Raw genomic sequence first — 21,311 nt, 5'->3', positions numbered from 1 at the left:
TTAGAGGTGCTCCAGATGGAAAGGGATACAGCTAGAGTCCTATCTTTTTTTTTTTTTTTTTTTTTTTTGAGTCCTATCTTTAAGGCCGCCACCAGGGATCCATGAACTGTGTGATCAGAAAAACAAAGCCTGGGATCCCTGGGTGGCGCAGCGGTTTGGCGCCTGCCTTTGGCCCAGGGCGTGATCCTGGAGACCCGGAATCGAAACCCACGTCGGGCTCCCGGTGCATGGAGCCTGCTTCTCCCTCTGCCTGTGTCTCTGCCTCTCTCTCTCTCACTGTGTGCCTATCATAAATAAATAAAAATTTAAAAAATTAGAAAAACAAAGCCTAATGCTCTGACGCTCCCAAAAAAGGAGGCATAGCAAAGCCTCAGTTTCCCCGTCTGGGTATCAAAGGTTTTGTTTATCCTGAATTTGGAGGTGCAATTATGGGGAATTCACAGGAAAAGCTAATCTCTAAATAATTTTATTTTATTTTAAGATTTTATTTAGTTATTCATGAGAGACACAGATTGAGAGGCAGAGACATATAGGCAGAGGGAGAAGCAGGCTCCATGCAGGGAGCCCAATACGGGACTTATCCCAGGACTCTGGGATTACACCCTGAGCCAAAGGTAGACGCTCAACCACTGAGCTACCCAGGCATCCCTCTGCAGAATTTTAAAAGAGAATATATCAAAAAGAAAAATAGTGTAGGTTAAATGCCAATATAAAAAAATTAGTAATGTCAATGTACAGCTTTTCAAATATTAATTTTCAGGGCACAGATTTTGCTTAATCCATAGTAGTGAAATAATTTTACTGTGGGAAAAGTCTTTATATAATGATATAGCATATCTGCAAAAATATGTACATATCATGTGTGTAAATGTAAAAATGGAGAATATGGATACATTTAACTCTGAGAAAATAATGTAGAAAACACTATTTAAAATAATTTACTGGTAAAGAAATTAATTGACATGGTCATTTTCTAGTATCTTTATAAACCAGAATCTTCAAGTTTTCTAGCTTGTTAAATTTATATGTAGTACTTAATTAGAAATGTAATTTCTATTTCATTAGCTGGCATGGTGGGAAGAGTCCTGACTTTGGAGTCAGATGTATCTGCTTTTCAATTTCTTTCTTCTTTCTGTGACTTTGGGAAAGTTCTCTAAACTTTCTGAACCTCCTTTACTTCACTTAGTAATCATGCCTGGGAATTCTGGTACAGAGAGGGTGAGCTGTGTTGGTTATTATTAGCAATTTCACCTTCTGTTGTTCTTGTGGTTAGTTTTCAAGTCTTATGCAGTGTTAACTTAGTGTCTCTTTATCAGCAGTACTACTTGGGTCTTAATATTCGTATCATGTATACAGTTGGGCTTTTGCATTACCAGTTTAAAAAACAGATGTGCCAATCTTTTTTTTTTTTTTCTTTTTAAGATTTTATTTGACAGAGAGAGAGCATGAGCAGGGAGAGCGGCAGGCAGAGGGAGAGGGAGAAGCAGGCCCCCACTGGAGCAGGGAAGCCCAATAGGGGACTGGATCCCAGGACCCTGGGATCATGATCTTAGCCAAAGGCAGAAGCTTAACCCACTGAGCCACCCAGGCGTCCCTACATGTGCAAATCTTGCAGAAGCTTACTTTTATTGAGGAAAATGGAGATGGAGAAAAATCTTTCCCTTCTTACTCTTCACTGAGAATCAGTCACTGAGCAGCATAATTCTAAAATCTTATGTGGCTTTTGGGTACTTTATGAACCTTTTTATGGTAACCCTGAAGCAAGACACTGATTGAATTAATACATTTCCATTCAGGGGACTATTCTGTTAACCTCTCTTCTTCTTCCTAACCCACACACACTTTTGTAGGGGACTTTTTCCATCCAAAACTGAGGTTGCCATATATAGTGGGAATGCCAAGGCCTAGATATGTTGGTTATTAGTAGGGTTAAGAGCCTTTTTACCGGGACGCCTGGGTGGCTCAGCGGTTTGGCGCCTGCCTTCGGCCCAGGGCGTGATCCTGGAGACCCGGGATCGAGTCCCACGTCGGGCTCCCTGCATGGAGCCTGCTTCTCCCTCTGCCTGTGTCTCTTCCCCTCTCTCTGTGTGTGTCTCTCATGAATAAATAAATAAATTCTTTAAAAAAAAAGAGCCTTTTTACCTTTAAAACAAAGAAAAAGGAAAAATTTAAACAGCAACAACAAAACCAGAAGCCTGCCTAAACAAACAAAAACAAAAAATATCCTTTGTTTTCTGAAAAACTTAGTGCTTTATAAAATGCAGAATGTAAACTTTGTACCTACATTTTAAGTTTTAATGCTTTAAACTATTTTTTTACATCTTTTGTTTAAAGGATACATATCCATTTGTATAGATCTGATTAAGCAAACTACAGAGAGTAAAAACTGTATGAAAAGCTGCCACTAAGGAAACATTTCATTAACATCTTTTAAGTCATTTTTTTCATTTGGTTGTACATGCAAACGTAGGGATGGGAATTAGTTGCATAAAATGATTATAGATACATGACTTGCTTTTTAAATTTTACTAAACTGTCTTATAGATACTTTTTATGTCTGTAAATCTAGATATCCATCATAATTTTTAACGGATTCCTAGTAAATCATTGTACCATAATTTATGTAATAGGTTCTTGGTTTGTGGATGTTGAAGTTGTCGACAGTTCTTTTAAGAGAAGTGTAGCTTCAACATGAACACTCTTGTTTGCACTATATTCTTATTTCTGAAGATTCTTGAAAGAGATGTTGCTGGGGAGAGAGATAAAATTTTGCACACTTTATTTTTTTTTAAAGATTTTATTTATTCATGAGAATACACACACACACACACACACACACACACAGAATGAGAGAGAGAGAGGCAGAGATACAGGCAGAGGGAGAAGCAGGCCCCAGGCAGGGGCCGGACGTAGGACTCAATCCTGGGACTCCAGGATCATGCCCTGGGCTGAAGGCGGTGCTAAACCACTGAGCCACCTGGGCTGCCCTTTTGCACACTTTATTTTATTTTATTTTATTTTATTTTATTTTATTTTATTTATTTATGATAGTCACACAGAGAGAGAGAGAGAGGCAGAGACACAGGCAGAGGGAGAAGCAGGCTCCATGCACCGGGAACCCGATGTGGGATTCGATCCCGGGTCTCCAGGATCGCGCCCTGGGCCAAAGGCAGGCGCCAAACTGCTGTGCCACCCAGGGATCCCTTTTTCACACTTTAAAACAGGGGTTGGTAAACCTTTTTTATAAAGGTCTTGATAGTAAATATTTTAGGCAGCCATGTGGTGTTTTTTTTTTTTTTTTTTTTTGCCATGTGGTTTTTATAGCAACTATTTAATTCTGTCTCTGTAGCCACAATCATAGATGATATAAAGAAATAGCATAGCTATATTTCAATTAAAATTTATTTACAAAAGTAGATCGCAGGGTAGCAGTTGGCCCATAGGCTGTAGTTGCCTACTTCTGGCTTGAAATAAAGGAGATACTGATTGGGGATGGAAATTTATTTTCAGTAGTCTGTAAGCCACTTTTATAGTGTCTTGGAAATGTGTTCCTATGTCAGGGCAGTGTAATGGGCTGATTACTTTCTTTCCAGGTATGTGGCAATCAATACATGTTTTAAAGAGCTTATAACAGGAGCTTTTCATACTTGCTTCTACTTCAAAGTCTAGTAAATTTTAAATTAAGAGGCTAAGTATGCCAGTATTTATTTTCTCGTTCTGTACTTCAGATTTCAGCATATGTTGACAACTTGTGAGGCAGAGAGAAATCTCGTACACCTCTATTGTAGAGAAAGTGTTGCACGTTTTCTCATCTCTGGAAGATTGCTTTGATGGCGTCAGGTTTTAGAGGTATCCTGAAGTAAGCTGGAAGGAAAGTCCAGCAAGAGAAGTATCATTTCCATAGAAACACACCACAAACCAACAAGGTGATGTTGAAGGAGTTACTGAACCTTTACAGGTTAAATTATACTCAGAAGAATGTTCTGTGCATAAATAGTAACCTCCATGCATCTTGAATTTCTATAAAATAGAAATTATTGGCCCTTACCTGCCTTAAGGGTGTTTGTTGAGGATCTGATGGAATAAAGGCACAGTTAAAATCACTATATTTGTAGCATTGGCTTACTGGTGCCACTATGAATTTTAAGAGATTTATTTATTATTTATTTTGCATGTATTTGTTGGCTATCTGCTGTGTGTGTAAAGCAGGGTAGTAGGGATTACGGGGGAATACAAAGAGACATAAGCTCCTTAAGGAAAGAAAAACATGTATTTACAGCCTAAAGTTGTATAGTGGGGAGATCCCTAAGGATGGTAGAACACTGGGGAGGAGACCTCTGCTGCCTCGGGGTATCAGAAAACTTTGTAGAAGTGGCATTGGGAAAAACAAAGATTTTCAAAAGTATAATGCAGGAGAAGGTATTCTATTAAGAGCAGCATGTAAACTGTGTCAAATTAGGAAAGTCCAAATCAGTATGCAAGAGACATCCAATAGTCTAATGAGACTGTCTTGTATTTGTCATGAAGAAGGAGGAAAAAATAAAGCTGGAAAGGCAAGGTAGAGTAGTTCTCTACTGGAAGGAAGGGTCTCTACTGGGTCTGGAAGGAACTTTTAATTGGTAATTTGTGGGGAGCTCTAAACATCATCTAGGAGAATGTTTGACAATTGGAGTGGTGATATATGGCACTGGTTGGTGAGTATGAAATGATAAAGGTGGTATTATCACTTAAGGGTTATGGCAAAGGTCTGAGCATGTACTTCTTAGATATGATCTGGAAGGAGGGAAATCTGTGTGTGTGAGGAGGCAGTTGAAGAACTTGGAAGGGAAGAATGGATAGGCTTTCAGTAAACCCATTTATTGGGTTTGGGAAATAAGGAGAAGGCTTTTAATCATGATCTGTGGTTCTGAGTCTTTGTTAATGGGATTAAGGTGGTAACATTGCAAAAGATAGCAAAGTCCAGGGAGAGCTGTAGTAAAGGTAAGATTTCAGTGAACCTGTTTGCTTTGCTTTTTTGCTCTAGTGGGAACTCGAAAGTACAGTACTAAAATTCACAGGAGAGGTAAGGAATAGGGAGGGATTTGGGAGCACTGTTTTCATATGGGTGGCCTGTGAAATATGGGAAGACCTTCACATCACCAGAAGAAAAGCCTATAGAGAGCAAATGATGTTTTACAGCATTGCTTACCATTAGGTAAGTTGATGACATATGTAGCTCTATCTTCAGGTAAGGCTACTAACACCAAAAACAAACCAAAAGAAAATCATGTGTTTTATCATTTATAAAGCATTATTTTGTCTACTGAGCTGCATCTTTTAGCCTCTAAAGCCACTAGATTTTAGGAGTGAAATATGCTTGAAAAAATACTTTGTAAAATTTCCCAAGGAAAATTTAAGAAACTCTCTTTTACTTTCTCTTCTCATCACTTCCTAAGATCCACAGTAACAAAGAGATGCTGCTGGTAGGAGGCATTTATATTTACTTTTCATCTCTCTGGTACAGAATACTGCAGCATTTCATTTTCCCTAGACCTCCTCCAGTTAGGATTAGTGTCCTTGGGATGGAATAGGGGCTGTGGTTAGCGAGAGGGTGGACAGTCTGTAGAAATCAACTTTGTATGTTGTACATTCTTTTTGCCTGGGATCCTTAACAGATTAGGAGAAGTATTGTACAATACACAGTATGACTTATGTTTGAATTGGGAAAGTTTTTACCGTATGGAACAGCAAGCCTCAATCTGCCTTCCCATTTCCTTTCTTATTACCTGTGTTCAAACTTTGCATGCAAAGAAAACCACGTTGATTCATTGATCTTCAGCATGCTACATTATGCACTTTGGCAGCATGGTAAAGGCTCCCCTGGCTCTCCTGTTTACAGCAGTCGGAATTCCTCTGGTCTGTTGGTACAATTTGTGGCCTCCTTTAGCCTTACTCTTCATAGTGAGTTTAAGTCCTGTTAATTGGGGCAAAGGTCCAGAGGAATCTCTATCTCTAGACAACCACTGTGCATTAAATCCAGCTTAAGTGTTCTTTGTATTTTGTCTCTTGGTTTTATGTATGGCTACTAAAACTTTTTTCTAACCATAATTGGTTTAAGGTAGGGCCAAAGAATTAATCCTGCTCAAGACTGTAAACATCTGTGTCATTCACATACTTCCATTCCCTTTCCTTGATAGGGATGGAAACCAATGCATTTGCTCATCAATGCAAGGTACCTGAGGCCATATTAATCTTTTCCAGCAGAGATATTACTTCTGGCATAGTCACTGCAATCAGGGCAACTGTTTGTTTGACTTTATTATTTCCCAGGATCAGGCATTTTTGTAAGGGCCAGAACTGGGTAACTTGAGACATTGAGTTTTTTGGGAGTAATATTTGTTTTCTTGCTCTCTGGCACATAACACATTCTTCTATCTTATGTCATCCCTCAGATTCCCTCTTCCGCTTTCTCACATACATTTTTGTCTTTTGGTATTGTTAAATTTGGGAAGAAAAGAAACCCTTTTGGTGTGTCCCACTTTGTGCCTCTGATGAAGTAAGATCAAGTAAAATGCACCCAAAAGTGAACTCCTTTCTAAAAAAAATGCCACCCCCTCAAAAAAAAAAAAAAAAAAAAAAAAGAAAGAAAGAAAATTCAGTGGCTTGGTGATCATTACTTGAAATAGACTCTTTCCCCTCATTAGAGATAGTTACTTTTATCCTAACTCTTGATCGCTGTGGAAAGGCAGGCTGAATGGAACAAACCCAGTGGCTGAGTTCGAGGTTACCAGGATCATTTTAAAGTACTTTTAGTTTAAATGCTGAAATTAATGTCTATCCTCAAATCATTTTCTTCTGATGTTTGCAGCATCTGTGGCGTTGGACAGACCACTGCTCAAGTGGCTTGCTTATTTTGGCTTTCCCTCTTAAGAGACTCCTTCTCTGGCATTCCATCTCTTCTTCAGAGTAAGATTTTGGGACATCCTGCAATTTATGCCCTGGTGTGTGCTGCTTTTTTTCCTTTACCATTGCCCACCCACCCTCTTTGGTAAGAGGCCTATATTTTCTAAAGCTAAGATACCATCTAGAGAGCTCTTGCTTTCCCAGTTCTTTTTTGATTTTCTCATTTATTTATGCTAGTGATTCTCAAACCTTAATGCTGTTCAGCATTACCTGACAGGCTTGCATAAACAAATGGCTGGGCTCCACCCCTAGGTTTTGTCACATTGGGTCTCAGGTCTTCAGTGCCAAGCGCACTTCAGATGAGTTCCTAGGTAATGTTAATAATGTGCCTTGGCTGAGGAGTACACTTTGAAACACTGACCTAGAATGTTGGTTTTGTCTATCAGTTTGCTGTTTAATATGTTCAGCTTTTTGGGGTTTTTTGTTTTTGTTTTTGAGTCCCCAAAGGGTAGAGGTTCTTCACCTTTTATTGACCTATCTTCCTTGGAAGCTCCTTATTTTTTTAAAAGACTTTTATTTATTCATTCATGAGAGAGAGAGAGAGAGAGAGAGAGGCAGAGACATAGGCAGAAGAAGAAGCAGGTTCTCTGTGGGGAGCCTGATGCGGAATTTGATCCCAGGACCCCGGGATCATGCCCTAAGGCGAAGGCAGATGATGCTCAAGCACTGAACCACCCAGGTGCCCAAAGCTTCTTATTTTTAATTCATAGGTCAAACCAATAGCATGAAAGAAAACTCGAAAAATTACCTATGTTTTAATTGTGAAGGGCTTGGTTGGAGCAGGAATAGCAGTGTGAAATGTGCCACCTCATTCCTTCCACCACTGAAGACTATAATGATCAGTCTCTCAGAGCTTAGACAAAGACTTTATGGTCTTTTTTAATTAACACAGCTTTCTAGGAAGTCTTTTGAAAGTTGATGACCTGGCCCCTGATGGAGACTAATTGAATAGATATTATTTTCTAGTTTCCCTAATGGCTTGTATTATTATTCCTCTGTTACTAACGTTCACCAACTCCCCAAAAACCCTTCCTTCTTTGTCTCAAACTTCTAGTTCTCATGGGAGTGTGCTGAGAGGGGCGTGGGGGTGATATCTGGGGAAGTATCTTTTACCTATACTGTGTCCCTACTGCATGCTTAGTTAAGTGCTTTATCTGTGTCATCTCCTTCAGCCTAACTAACCTTACACAGTAAAAATATAATTATTCCCATTTTATGGATACAGGAAACAAGGCTCTGAATTGGTACTTTACTGATAAGCTTTATAAGGTACTGCCTCTGGGGTTAAAATAGAGGTCTAACACCAAAGCCAGGGGAGTTTTTAATATTACCTGTCTTTAAAATAGTTAGAATTGAGCCTTGAGGGCAGAAAGAAACTTAACATGGGTATATAAGCATACTCGAAATTTAAGGGGCACCTGAGTGGCTCAGTTAGGCATCTGACTTTGGCTCAGGTTATGAACTCTGAGTCCTGGGATGGAGCCCTGTGTCAGGCTCCCTGCTCAGCAGGGAGTCTGCTTGTTCCTCTTTGTCTCCTCCCTAATCATGCTCACATGCTCTCTTCCTCTCCTTCTCTCAAATAAATAAATAAAATCTTTAAAAAAATATATATTTCACTTCATGTCACTTGTCAGGCTTGGCAATGTATATGCTTGTCAGCAATAGTCTGAGGTGTTCAATTTCTAGAATACTCAATTATAAGAATGATTGTAAACCAGTTGAAAATAATCAGATTTTGTACTTCTCTTTTTCAAGTATAAAGCTCATCCGTGGCAAGTTACAAATAACTTCATTCACGTTTTCTTCAGTGCTAAAACCCATGTAAAACAAGAATTGGACAAATAAGCCAGTCTTCATGTGGTAAAAGGCTTTCTAGTAAAGCACTAGTGTGGTAGTTGAAAGAACTTTGTCTTAATTTCAAGTCCATTCAATTTATCAAATGTGGGGAAGACTATAGTGATGGACCTCAGTTTCCTTGTTTAAAAAGAGTATGATAGAAATTTTCTCCTTTCCTCCTACACATAAATACTATGTGTAAAGCCCTTTGAGGGCTCTAGAAGAAAGAGTCTATGTAATTTCAGTGTTATTCATGGTCCATCAGGCTCTGCAGGGTGTTACCAGGAAAGAGATTTTTTACTTCTATCCCACATTTCACAGTATAAAAATGAGGTATTGTTGTGTGTGGCTGTGAAAATCTCCTGTAATTATACCTGCAGAGGTTGCTCCTGTCACAGAGCCGAGGGCCCTGGCTTACCCAAGAGGACCAGCTCCCGAGGCAGAAAGAGAGTGAACCCCAATTAAACAGTCCCTGGCTCTTGTGAGGTGGTGTGCCCACCCTGCACCCTGATGCAGTAATCATCTGTGTCTGTCAACCTGTTGAGTAGCAGAATCACTTCCTTGACCCTTCCCGCTCATTCCTCTCTCACCTTGATCCTGTAGTTCCTTATTCTGGGATGACTCTAGAGAGGACTATCCTGTGTCCTACTCAGTTCCCGTATGATATATCTCTCATTATTGCCCTGTTCCTGTGGATACAACCATGCCTCATCTAAGGCCTCTATGAGAACAGGCATATTTCTGGCCATTCTGTATCGGGGAGACTGGATCAATACCATTCAGACTCACCAGTTCCTTTCTGATTGTTTAGCAGCGTTTTTATTCTTGAACTTTAGCTTCTGTATACTTGTCCCTTCTGAGGTTCAGTATGGGGTTCTGTGGCTGAAAAGGGTGAGGCCCAGGATTTTATCTTTAGTTAAATTGTAGCCTGAAAATTTAAGGTATAAGTTATCTGCAAATCCAGCAGCAGTTTATTTTCTTATGTTTTTTTTTTTTTTTTCAGTTTTTGTATTTATTTACTTTGTAGCAATATTTAGTGTACATCTTCATCTTTACATGTTGGGTAATTAATTTCTTTTTTTCTCTTTCTTGCAAGAGCTCCTGACTAGCTTACTGCCAAATCTATTTCACTTAATGGTCTTCCTGAATTCTTTGTGTTATCTGAGTAATTTTTCCTCTTGCTGCTTGGCATTGTCTAACAACTGAAATTAGGCTGAAGTTGTATCAGTACTTTTCTCCAGCTTGGAACGTGACAGATCTTATACCCAGCCATGTCCTCTGTCCTCTGAAGGAACTTTTTTTGGGTTCTCTCTCTCCCACTGTCTTTCTTAAAACAAATTTTGTCTTTTCACTCTTTTCCAAATTTTTCATGGGTTCAGATAGTTCCCCACATCCCTGCACTGCTAGACTGCAGTCACCAAAACACATGTACTTCAGAACTGATCCAGGCTTGTGGCCAGCCTAACTGAAGAGCCTTGAGCTGACATGGAAGTTAGTTTGTTTATTTAGGCTCTGACTTTTATAGTGCCTATCAGGCAAATGGCTACCTGAATGTTTAATGTTTAAAAATAAAATAAAATTTCAAATGGGCCCTGACTCTGCAAGAAGCATCCCTGACTCTATAATCCTTTTCTTGGTAACGTGTTTCTATTCTGAAGTTATCATTCCTGTGCCTCTTTGTTTCTTCCTTTGGCCCTTTCCTTATAGACACCTCCTGCCTCATTCAGTTTCAGTTATTTTGAGTAGTAGCTCCCGTTGTGGGGCTTTTTCAATGTTCTTTTCAGAAGTCTGGCCCCTAACAGTTTTTATGTGTGATCTCAGTAAACAAAGACCTTGTGTGAGTGTGTGTGAGTGTGTGTGTGTGTGTGTAGGAAGCCTGCCATATTTCCTCCCTGCCCCACAGAAAATGTGTTTTCTGGAAGCCCTTTTGACACTGAAGTGAATGCCCACTGGCCCTCCCTTGCTGAATTCCCCTGAGAGAGGAGAAAGAGGGAAAGAGAGGGAGGCTTTTATATTTGTTGTCATATCTTTTGTTTCTGCTGATTATACACAAAGTAAGTTGTAAATAGCTCTCTCACACACCATGATTCCTTTGAGGTATGTCCTGGAGAGTAGATATGCACTCAGCTTGGACTTGCCCTGGGGATTCTAGAAGGGTCCCTTTCAAGGCCTCCTACTTCCTATTATAGCAATAGCAGAATGAAATTTAGATGAGTACTAGACAATTATTATCCCATGATTAAACCCGTGGCATACTGTCCAGAAATATTAGCCGATCGGTTTAGTACTTTTTGTTATTTTTAACTTAAAAACTTTGAAAGCAAAATATACTAAGATGCAAAAACGAATAAAAAATTAAAAATCCCCTAGTCTTATTACTTTTCAGAGATAAATATCACTGTGAAATGTTTTGTGAAAATCAGTGTAGAGACCTTTGTTTTAAAGTATGGTGTCGGGGACTCCCGAGTGGCTCAGCGGTTAAGGCTTAGGGCATGGTCCTGGAGTCCCAGGATTGAGTCCCACATCAGGCTCCCTGAATGGAGCCTGCTTCTCTACCCTCTGTCTTTTTCTCTGCCTCTGTGTATGTGTGTGTCTCTTGTGAATAAATAAATAAAATCTTAAAAAAAAATAAAGTATGGTGTTGAAAAAGGCACTAAACACCGAACATGAAGGAAAGCAGATAAAATTGGAGCTCTTCAAATCAATTTAAACTGTACATTCCAAAAAAACAGTGGTGAGGTACACACCATATTTTATTATCTTAATTTAAACTGGAGTGATGATAAGGGGCTGGGCAATTTATCTTTGCTATATCTGTCAGTCATGTTTTTGATCGCTTCTAGCTAGCTGTCTCACTATTGAGGCTTCTAAATCAAAAGTCCTAATTGCCTAGGTATGCAGAATTGTAACTAATTAGGTTATCAACTTATATATCATTTGTTTTTTCCCTGGTATATTTTGATGAATTAGGAAACAGATATATGTGGTTTCCCCTTATTTTTTTTTCTTTATCCAGTATTGTCACGCAGTGTGGTAGGTGATGTGGGAGAGGATATCGTTAGTGAATCCAGTAGTACAACTGTGCAATTTTAAGTTTCAGTTTCCTTTTTAAAACACAGGAGTCCAGGGATGCCTGGGTGACTCAGTGGTTGAGCATCTGCCTTTGCCTCGGGGCATGATCCCAGAGTCCTGGGATCAAGTCCTGCATCAGGCTCCCAGTAGGGAGTATGCTTCTCCCTCTGCCTATGTCTCTGCCTCTCTCTGTGTATCTCTCATGAATAAATAAATAAATAAATTTAAAAATAAAATACAGGATTTTATTTATATGGATCCTGATAGATTTTTTTTTCCTTTTGGAAACCCTAGGATTCTAAGTTTGAGAGTGCTACCTCATGTCACTAGTGCAGTTCTTTTCATGATTTGTATAGCTGAAACATTCTAGTAGCCTGGCACTGTTTCCTTCCAACTTATTCACAGACCTTTTTGTTTTCTTTCAGAAACTGTGCTTTCTAAGTGTCTGAGGTTATAATTGAGTGTAATTGCCATCTAACTTTCTCCTTTCCTCTTGAGAGTGTTTATCAAATGCATTCTGGGGGATGGTATAAAAGAACTAGAAACTTAGTATTGGTGATACAGTCTAATAATATTAAGGTAAGTGGGAATTGTTTTGTGTACATAAAATAAAGTATTATTTACACTTGATTTGCAATATACATATTCTGGCTCATGAATGTGCTTTAATCAGTTAAGTAGTCTCATTTATTGCGGTCTTTTGGAAGCTAGCAGGGATTGCTTTGATGTGGAATATTCCAAGAATATTTTTTTCCCTAGTTTTTCTGTTGCACTGTAGGGAGAATTACTGTTTCAGATCTCATTAGTGCCCCTCCATATGTCAACTGAAGGGTGGCATCAGCACCAGTCTATGTGTGCCACGACACCAGTGCACAGTATCTCTTCTCTGTACTCCATGTCTTTCTCCTTCCTCAAGGTAGAGGATAGGTTCACATTATGTTGTCTAAGACCACAGAGCAAGTAGTAAGTCTTGATAACATATTTTCTCCACTTCCTTTGTCTTTTTTGTAATTTCTTTCATATGAAACGTCAACAAATGCATCTAGAGTGGAAGCCACTAAATGCAACTATTGCATGTTTTTAATTAACTTCTTTGAAATATATTATCCATCTTCTCATTTCTTAAGTTTGAGCATTGTAACTTTCTCGTATGTTAACGTGAGCTCGTTACTTACCTACTTAAAGCCTTGGGTTTTTTTCATTTGTCAAATGGAAATGCTCATATTCCATAAGACTGATGAAAGGAAAAATCCACACTTAAGGTGCCCACATGGTGACTGGCACATTGCAGGTGCTCAGTAAATGTGACCTCTCTTACTTCCCCTCTTGGGCCCCACTGTGAAATTTGTAGGTGAAGAGTGGGTAAGTTCAAAGACAGATGATAATCTATCCATGTCACTTTATGGACATAAGCTAGAAGAAAGAATGCAAAACTTAAAAAAATAGGAGCGGTGGTCCCAAAAAAGACTGAGTGCTTTTTTTTTTTTTTAAGATTTTATTTATTTATTCATGAAAGACAGAGAGAAAGAGACATAGACAGAGGGAGAAGCAGGCTCCCTGCCAGATCCCCAACAGGGATCATGCCCTGAGCCAAAGGCAGACGCTCAACCGCTGAGCCACCCAGGGGTCTTGACTGAGTGCTTTTTTAAAAAATATTGGTAATGCTCTCTGGTAAACTTGCAAAGTGGACTTTATTGAAAAATTTTTTTAATTTAGAGAAGTGAACTGATTCGTGGGTGGAAAGAAAGAGGGAAATATCTTCTAAGGCAGCACACACTTGGCTGAAAACTGATCTCAGCAAAGAAAATTGACTGGCACAGATGATCCTAAGTGGAGTTAAAGCACAGAACAGCAAAGGTGGGCTTTGATAGGGAAAGAAGACAGGTGGGTTGAAACTGATTGATGGATTATGATAAAGATAGTTGTATGATTAACAAAGATAGTATGTGTTTGGAAATAGTAGTGATTCAAAGAACTTTTTTAAAAAAGCAGAAAGCAGGTTTAGATGGAATCTAAGTCCTTTAGTCTTTAAAAAAAAATCTAAAATGAAGTAAGCAGGTGACAGTAGAGGCAATATTTTGGGATGAGATCGACTAAGATAATTTAATTTTGAAAAAGAATCTTAGTGGCTTTCAGTGTAAAATTTTAGGTATAGGGAACATTCTAAATTATAGCTGTTTTGTTATCATTTTCATTACTGGAACAGACAAAATAAGCCTATTAAAATTTAGAGATAGTAAATAAATATTGATAAAGTCTGTGCTAACCTATATACATGAATAGGAAAAATAAACTTGAACAGATATTTTAACAGTGGAAAGGAACTTTAGGCATTAGAGAATACAATGTTTTTCATTCTCACATAAGAAAATTAAGAGGGGAAAAATGTCACCAATATCAAGCAGAGATTCTATGTTTATGTTTCTTTTTCTCCTGTACTTTACCTTCTCTCCTCCTCCCATCCAGACATATTCATTAAATGCCTACTTTGTGCTACATGCTGTGGATACAATGGGGAATAAAAGTTTTGTGGATCTTTTCTTTTTAGAATTTGCCTTCTGATAATTAATAAACTTGGTTATATGATATAATATATTTGGCATCCTGAGTGTCAAAATCCAATGAAGCCATGATGGCCTGTTTCATATCTGCTTCTGTCTGGATCAGATGTGTATTTATGTAGTTCTTAGCAGCCTCCACACCCAGCATCTAACTTGGCCATATTCCCCTAGGTTCCAGTGGCATGTGCTGGCAGAGTGCTGGGTGCAGACTTTTGCCCAAACCTGGAGGAACCAGACCAGAGGCTGGAAGTCCAGGTTGGAGTCTTATTGCTTTATTAGTTGGGGGTGGTGTGACAGAAACAGTGATCCCTGAAGGCCATACAGATATATCAATGCCATCAGGAGATGGACAACTGATTGAGACAGGTGTAAAAGAAGAATCAGGGTAGCATGTATGCAATAAAAAGTCCTTTTCAGGATAAATTCTCTGTAACTGGAGATAATACATATATTCATTCAAGAAATGATATATATTGCAGTGGATAAGAACATGGTTTCTTGATAGCTGGCTGCCTAGGTTGACAAAAGTTATTATGAGACTTTTGGCAAAGTTACTCAACCAAACTGAGCTTTAGCTTTCCCATCTATAAAATGGAGACTTACCACCCAAGGTGATTATGAAGAGTAAATGTTCTAACATATAAACTAGCGCTTAGCATAGGCCCTCAGTAAAGAGTAGCTCTTATCTTTAAAAATCGTTATCATGTGCTTGGTACTGTGCTAGGCACTAGAGACACATGGTGAGCAAGTCATGTTTCCTGCATTATGGTTTAGCTCAGGAGAACAGAAGCCATTCAACTGGGCATTGTAATAGAAAAGTATGATTTAACAAGTATCTTCCCTTTTCATGTATGAGGAGATACATCCTGTGATACAATACTAAGTTTATTAGCAAAGTGAAAGTATTTACTTGGAATTCAGTTCATGTTATGTGGTCTTGTGACATTAGAAGTAGTTTAGTGTATCACAGATAAAAAATAAAAATGTGACATCTTGTTTAAAGATATATCTCTACTTAATATGCCTTTTAATATTTAAGGAATGTGTGTGATACTAATGCAAAGATACTAGCTGAAGTTGTAATGTGAATGGCATCCCACAGATGAGTAAACACATATTATTTTTTAGGACGTGCATTTGGCATCATTTTCTAAATTTTCAGACTTACGGGATGAGCATAGTGAGCTTAGTTTTTTTTTTTTTTTTTAAGATTTTATTTATTTATTCATGAGAGAGAGAGAGGCAGAGAGAGAAGCAGGCTCCATGCAGGGAGCCTGACATGGAACTCGATCCCAGGACTCTAGGATCACGCCCTGCTCCAAAGGCAGGCGCCAAACCGCTGAGCCATGAGCTTAGTTTTAAAGCATTTTTACTGACTTAGATACCCTATGTGAGAGGAGAATAGTTGTAAGAATTGACTTCACAGTTGCAGTGAAGGTGGAAGTGATGGTAGGAAGAGGTTTCAGTTTTTATGGTATTGGAGAGTCTACCATCTCCTGCACACCTGCTCTTGGCCTAGGGAAGACCACCTGAGCTCTGCTGTGCCGCAAGCTGGTACTGTCTGGGTGGTGTATGGCTACAGTATAACAGAAAAGCAGGTGTGACACATATGAGACATGGTCATGTATTTCCCAGTTTTAGAAACCGAACAGCTTGTATGTGACACATAAATGCAGAGTGATGGAAGACTTTTCATGGAGAGTGGTCTGATCCTTGACCTCTTTGGGTAGGACAAGCTATGTTCTTCAAACACATCACCTGGAATGGCTTGTCATGGGTGGTTGTTGGATAATCTGTTTGTGAACCTTGAGTTATGAAGCAAAGAGTGATGCGTTTTGCAGATGTAACTGTGTGAAATAAAACTGAAAGAGACCAACAGAGCATATTATTTTAACATAGCAAGAAAGAAGATGTATATTTACTAGTTTAAGTGAAACCCCGCTTGTAGGTAGTTAAACATTTGTAGAGTTGACAATTCAGCACAGTCCTTTGCAAAGAAGACCAAGCCCCTGGGCAGAGAAATGAGTCTCATTTTATTGGACTCCTCCTCTTGCAACACCATTTTGGCAGACCCAGTGGAAAGGTTGAATCTGTTCAAAAAGTCAAATGTGGTGAATTGGTATATTAACTGGGACCCATTTGAACATTTCCTTCTCGTTTTCCTCTTCCTTTCTAAATATGACTTCCATACATTTTAATGATACCTGGTACATATCCACATTTTGTCAGTCATAAAAAAAAAAAAAAACCTGACAATATGTTCTTCACCAGCTAACAATTTCAGGAATAGTTTTTAGCTTAGAGTCCTTTCATTCTTGCCATGGCATGTATTCTGGTCTTTTTTTTTTTTTCCTAAGGAATGATCCATTTTTTAGTTTTTAGTTTAATTCCGCACTCCAGGGAATTCACTATAGGATTTGCCAGAGGCATCTACTTTTTCCTGCTTGATTTTCAGGCTGTCCCCCAGGGCCATGTTATAACCACTAGAGGATTTGCTGTTTGGCCTTTTGATTCTGAGAATAACCTCTTGTATACCTTGATTTAGGAGCAGTAGTTTGTTTATATCCTTTCCTATGAAGGGGTTTCATTTAGACATAGCAACCATATCTGATTTACTTTTCTATTTTAGCTGACATAATTTCTCATGACTGATGGAGTCCCTTTCTGTTCTTATTTTTTTCCTTTTCACTTTTTTTCTATCACTAAAATTTCAGATGGCTTAGCAACTTTATTACTTAATAATCCCAAGATCCCTGACACTCTTTCATGAACATATCTTTGGTTTTGAATGGCTGTTATCCTGGAAGTCTGTGTCTGACTTGACTTTTTGCAAGCGTATCTGCTGGATTTTTGTGTTATATGCTTGATTTAGAGAAGTAGCTGGAAATCAAGACTTTGATTCACTGTCTAATTTTGTTGATTTTCCTCAGTGGTTTTTGAAGTGAATATGAAACTGTGTACTTTCTTTAGCTTGGAAGGTTGACTGATGTATATTAGCAAAACATTGTGCTGTTATATAATTATTTTTTAGGAAGTGGTTATTCTAGTTTAGACTTCCCTTAATTGCTGTTAAATATTATACTTTCAGTCAGAGAAAAGTTATTTTTTGAGTCTAACTGTGCCTTCTCCTGTATTAAGTTGTTACAACTAACCCAACACAGTTCCTTTCTTGGTTGGGAATTCAAGAAGTGGGGTTGACTTGATATTTTTCATCACTAAAGTGCTTAAAAATTAGAGTAAATAATGAACCAATATTTCAGTACCAGATAGACACAATTTACTGTGGTGTTTCATAAACCACAGACTCCTTTCTTCTGTGAATGCGTGAAGGATCACTTTTTTCCCAGACTTACTGGGGTGCAAGTGTAAATTTCCATAAAATTTAAATGAGGTGCTTCCTGTAATTAATGAACAATTGTGGCTGCTCTCTAGTCTGCATTGTAATTAACCGTGATCAGGCTTGTTTAGTGATGACACTGTTCCTGTAATAATTTGACAAGCTACTGTGAATTTGCCAGGTTATTAAACAACCTGCAGCATTCACTTACGGAATCACGGGGATGAGCTTGGCGGCTGCTGCTAGTTAAATGCAGCATAAGGGTGAATGAAAGCTGCTTATTGAAGTCTATCGATCACCATGACCAGATTTAAATTCCCGTGATTTTAGAAAAGTTAATTAATTTTGTGTGGGTTGTCTTGAAAACTTTTTAATTGCATAATAAATCTGCTAGGGCAAAGCTGGTCATTTTTATGAACTCATAATGAAGCCAGCACATTTCTATATTATTATCACCAGTATGGGATAAATAGAATTTGAAGTTTCTCCTTCCCACCCTATTAAACAGGTATAATTATTTAGAAAACAACAACAAACTGTTTCCAAATTCATTCACAACATTCCTCAAGTACAAGTTCACTCTGTGTGTGTGTGTGTGTGTGTGTGTGTGTGTGTGTATGTGTGTATGTGTGAGAGAGAGAGAGAAAGAGAGAGAGAGAAAAAAAACAGCAGATGACCTTGTGCTAAACACAGTCATGTTGCAGGTAGAGTGAGCCATCCAAGTACACTGGTAGCCTTACCTCCATGGTCACTAGTGCACCCGCCTTCCCCAACCCCCTTTCAGGTTAAGAACTGTTCAAAACGTTACTGTCTAGTTACTGTGGTGTCTTTCATTCAGATTCTGTTTATTGACTAAACCACAAGGATTCCTGCCCAAAGTACCAGGCGGTCTATGCTTCACTGATTTTGATTTTCTAACATCAGCCCTGGGGTTTATTTGAAAAATGTACATACACTGCAGCTTTAACAAGTCAAGTGACTGCATGTTTTTGACCACGGAGTTGAGTATATCTGAAGATCATTAAATGTAGGGGGGTAGTAGAGGGGTGGAGAATAAGTGTAGTAGTCATTGTACCATTGCAGAATATGTGTGTGTGTGTGTGTGTGTGTGTGTGTGTGTGTGACACATGGTTTTTGTCTTTTCATCTTCTCCAAGAGCCAGAAAGTTTCCTGCCGTTCTCTTTCCAGCTATTGACAAATGATTGCCAGATGTGAGATCTTTGCAGTGCTCTTTGCCTCAGCAAACCTGCAGCGATGGGATATTTGATTCTCCCTTGCCCATTTCATCTCCTTTCCACATCTGCCAGGGACACACAAGCAATACATCCCTACATGAGAGTTTAAAGTTTATTCAGCTCCTTTTTCCCTCCAATACAGTGTTTGGAGACAACAGAATGAGGTCCATATGACTGTCTCCCAACTTCACTGTATGAAATTAGTTGTTTATTTTACTTATCTACCTCCTAGTAATTGAACTATTTCATTTTAGTTTCGGTCCATGGAAAATTTGATGCAACTCTAGGAGTGCTGAGAGTTTCCTATTGTTGTCTGCTTGCTGCAAGTATGCCATCATCTCGACTCCTCTGATCTCCTCGATTCTGATATAGACTGTTGGTTTCATAGAACTTCCTAGGAAAGCAATTTTAATAAACAACTGTCAAAATATTAAGTGTAGCATGTTTGTAAAATTCAGTAGGCATTTAATATTAAAAGAGCCTTCTATGAGGGGGGAAATTCAACTTGTTTGGCTTGATTAGCTTACCCTGTATTTGTGTCCATTGTCAAAGTTGATATGGATGAGCTTCTAGTTTTAATCCCAAATAGTTTATAAAAGAGAAAGTACACTGAGTTTGGAGGCATCTGAAAATTAGTCTGTGTAGGCCACACACATAATCACTAACATGCACAGAAGCCTTTTGCATCTGCTTGGAATCTGTATTGATACTGATTTTTTTTTCTCATCTTAGTTTGAAGATATTTTCCAAAATGCTCTTATAGCTTATGTTCATACTATAGGGTGGGCTGACACAGGTGGCCTTTCAGTTTTCCTATTACACTTTTTGGCAAAGAAAGAGGCCCCTTATTCCCTGAATAAGATCAGCTTTTTTTTTAACATTTAAAAAATAATCCATAAAATGTCTGCCACATGTTCTCTAGTTGATGGAAATGCTTTCCAAATTGGAGCTGTAGTGTTGGATTCTTAATGTATCAGTGCTAGTATGTTTACTGTTTCTGCTACCCTGTTAGCTACTCTTAGCTACCTGTGGTTATATGAACTTATATTTTTTTGTATATGTAAAATGATAAACATAAGATAATTACTATTTCTAAATTTCATACTGAAGAAAAATTTTGGTTTTGTTAAGAAAAGAAGTAAATGGCTTTGCCTATTATCAGAATCAAAATAAGAAAGTGTGAAGTCTATTTTTCAGTATATTTTTTAAAAAATATAACGAAACAACAAATAAAACCTAACAAGGATAAAAAAAGCCAGCAGCCCCTGAAATGAATAAAGCCTAAGAAAAGTAGGTAAATCAAAGTCATCAAAATGTATATGTGAAATGTATGTAACTTTTTTGCATATCCATCATATTATATACCTCCATAAACTTTTAAGAAGCGAAACTGTTAACCACAAGTTCCCAAAACGTTGTATGTTTCAAGTGGATTTATCTGTTGAATAGGATAGAAGAAAATTATAGCTGAAGCTATAATGATAATCCATTCAGAGTGTTCGCTCTCAAAAACAACATGATGATTATGGTGAGGGTGATAAGTTTAAATAACAAACCAAACAGGATCCATGTGGAAAAGTTTATATTTTTATTGTCCTTTGACATTCCCTGGGGACTGATGCCATGTTAGGTACTCAGTGGATGCCAGGGGTTGGGAAGGTGGATGAAGAGCTCTTTCATTAAACAACAAGGTTAGGAACTCCTGTGGCAGGAGCCAAGTTCCTCCGAGTGTAGATCACTTCACATAATTTGCCTTTGCTAATGCATTTGCTGGTTTCTCATGCCTTCCTGCTTTTTCCTCAACATGGTTACTCTGGGAGGCAGAGAGGTGCTAAGCAATGGAGGTGTCATCCGGCCTGTGTACCTAGGGAACGTCCTTCAGAGGACGACTTGTCACCAGCCGTCAAAGAAGAGAGTGGCTTTGTGGTCTCTGAACATCTGGCAGCGCTGCACAGGAAGCTGAGGGGGTGTCATTAATTGTGATGAAATAATTTAAACCATCAGGAATAAATGAGGCTGTTAAGCTAAGTTCAGATTCCATTTGCCATGCACATGTGTCTAGCAGCCTGTGTGCAGTTAAAAAAAATTGAATTATATTAGCTCATGAGTAGAAGTGAAACAGATACTGTAAATGAAACAAGTTGCTATGTAGTGATGACATCTTGTTGAACCACTTCACAGAGTAACAGTTTGTAGGATCAGTATATTAAAAGTGGTATGTTATTTAATGAATTTTTATATAAAAGCATTCTTATTGAGGGATAGAGTAAGGACCAATAGTTTATTGAAATTCAGGGTGGGTAGGTGAATGGGAAGAAAAAGGCAAGC

General features: G+C 38.4%; 1 protein-coding gene across 20 annotated transcripts in view; it reads left to right on the top strand.

Moving 5' to 3' along the window:
- Positions 1 to 21,311, top strand: part of BNC2 (basonuclin 2) — a 444,904-nt gene that overhangs the window by 172,492 nt on the left and 251,101 nt on the right. For 13 of the 20 annotated variants that reach the window (XM_038552458.1, XM_038552453.1, XM_038552456.1 and 10 more), the window contains one exon: positions 14,583 to 14,666. The exons of 4 other annotated variants lie outside the window; for them this stretch is intronic. In XM_038552458.1, coding sequence (XP_038408386.1) covers positions 14,583 to 14,666 — 84 coding nt within the window. Of the gene's footprint in view, positions 1 to 3,376; positions 5,195 to 13,575; positions 13,708 to 14,582; positions 14,667 to 21,311 lie in introns of those variants that run through there. 3 more of the 20 variants (XM_038552464.1, XM_038552461.1, XM_038552462.1) reach the window with 2 other exon arrangements.

This window comes from Canis lupus, chromosome 11 (assembly GCF_011100685.1).
Source record: "Canis lupus familiaris isolate Mischka breed German Shepherd chromosome 11, alternate assembly UU_Cfam_GSD_1.0, whole genome shotgun sequence".
Lineage (NCBI taxonomy): Eukaryota > Metazoa > Chordata > Mammalia > Carnivora > Canidae > Canis > Canis lupus.
This window is presented reverse-complemented; position numbering and strand designations above follow the sequence as displayed.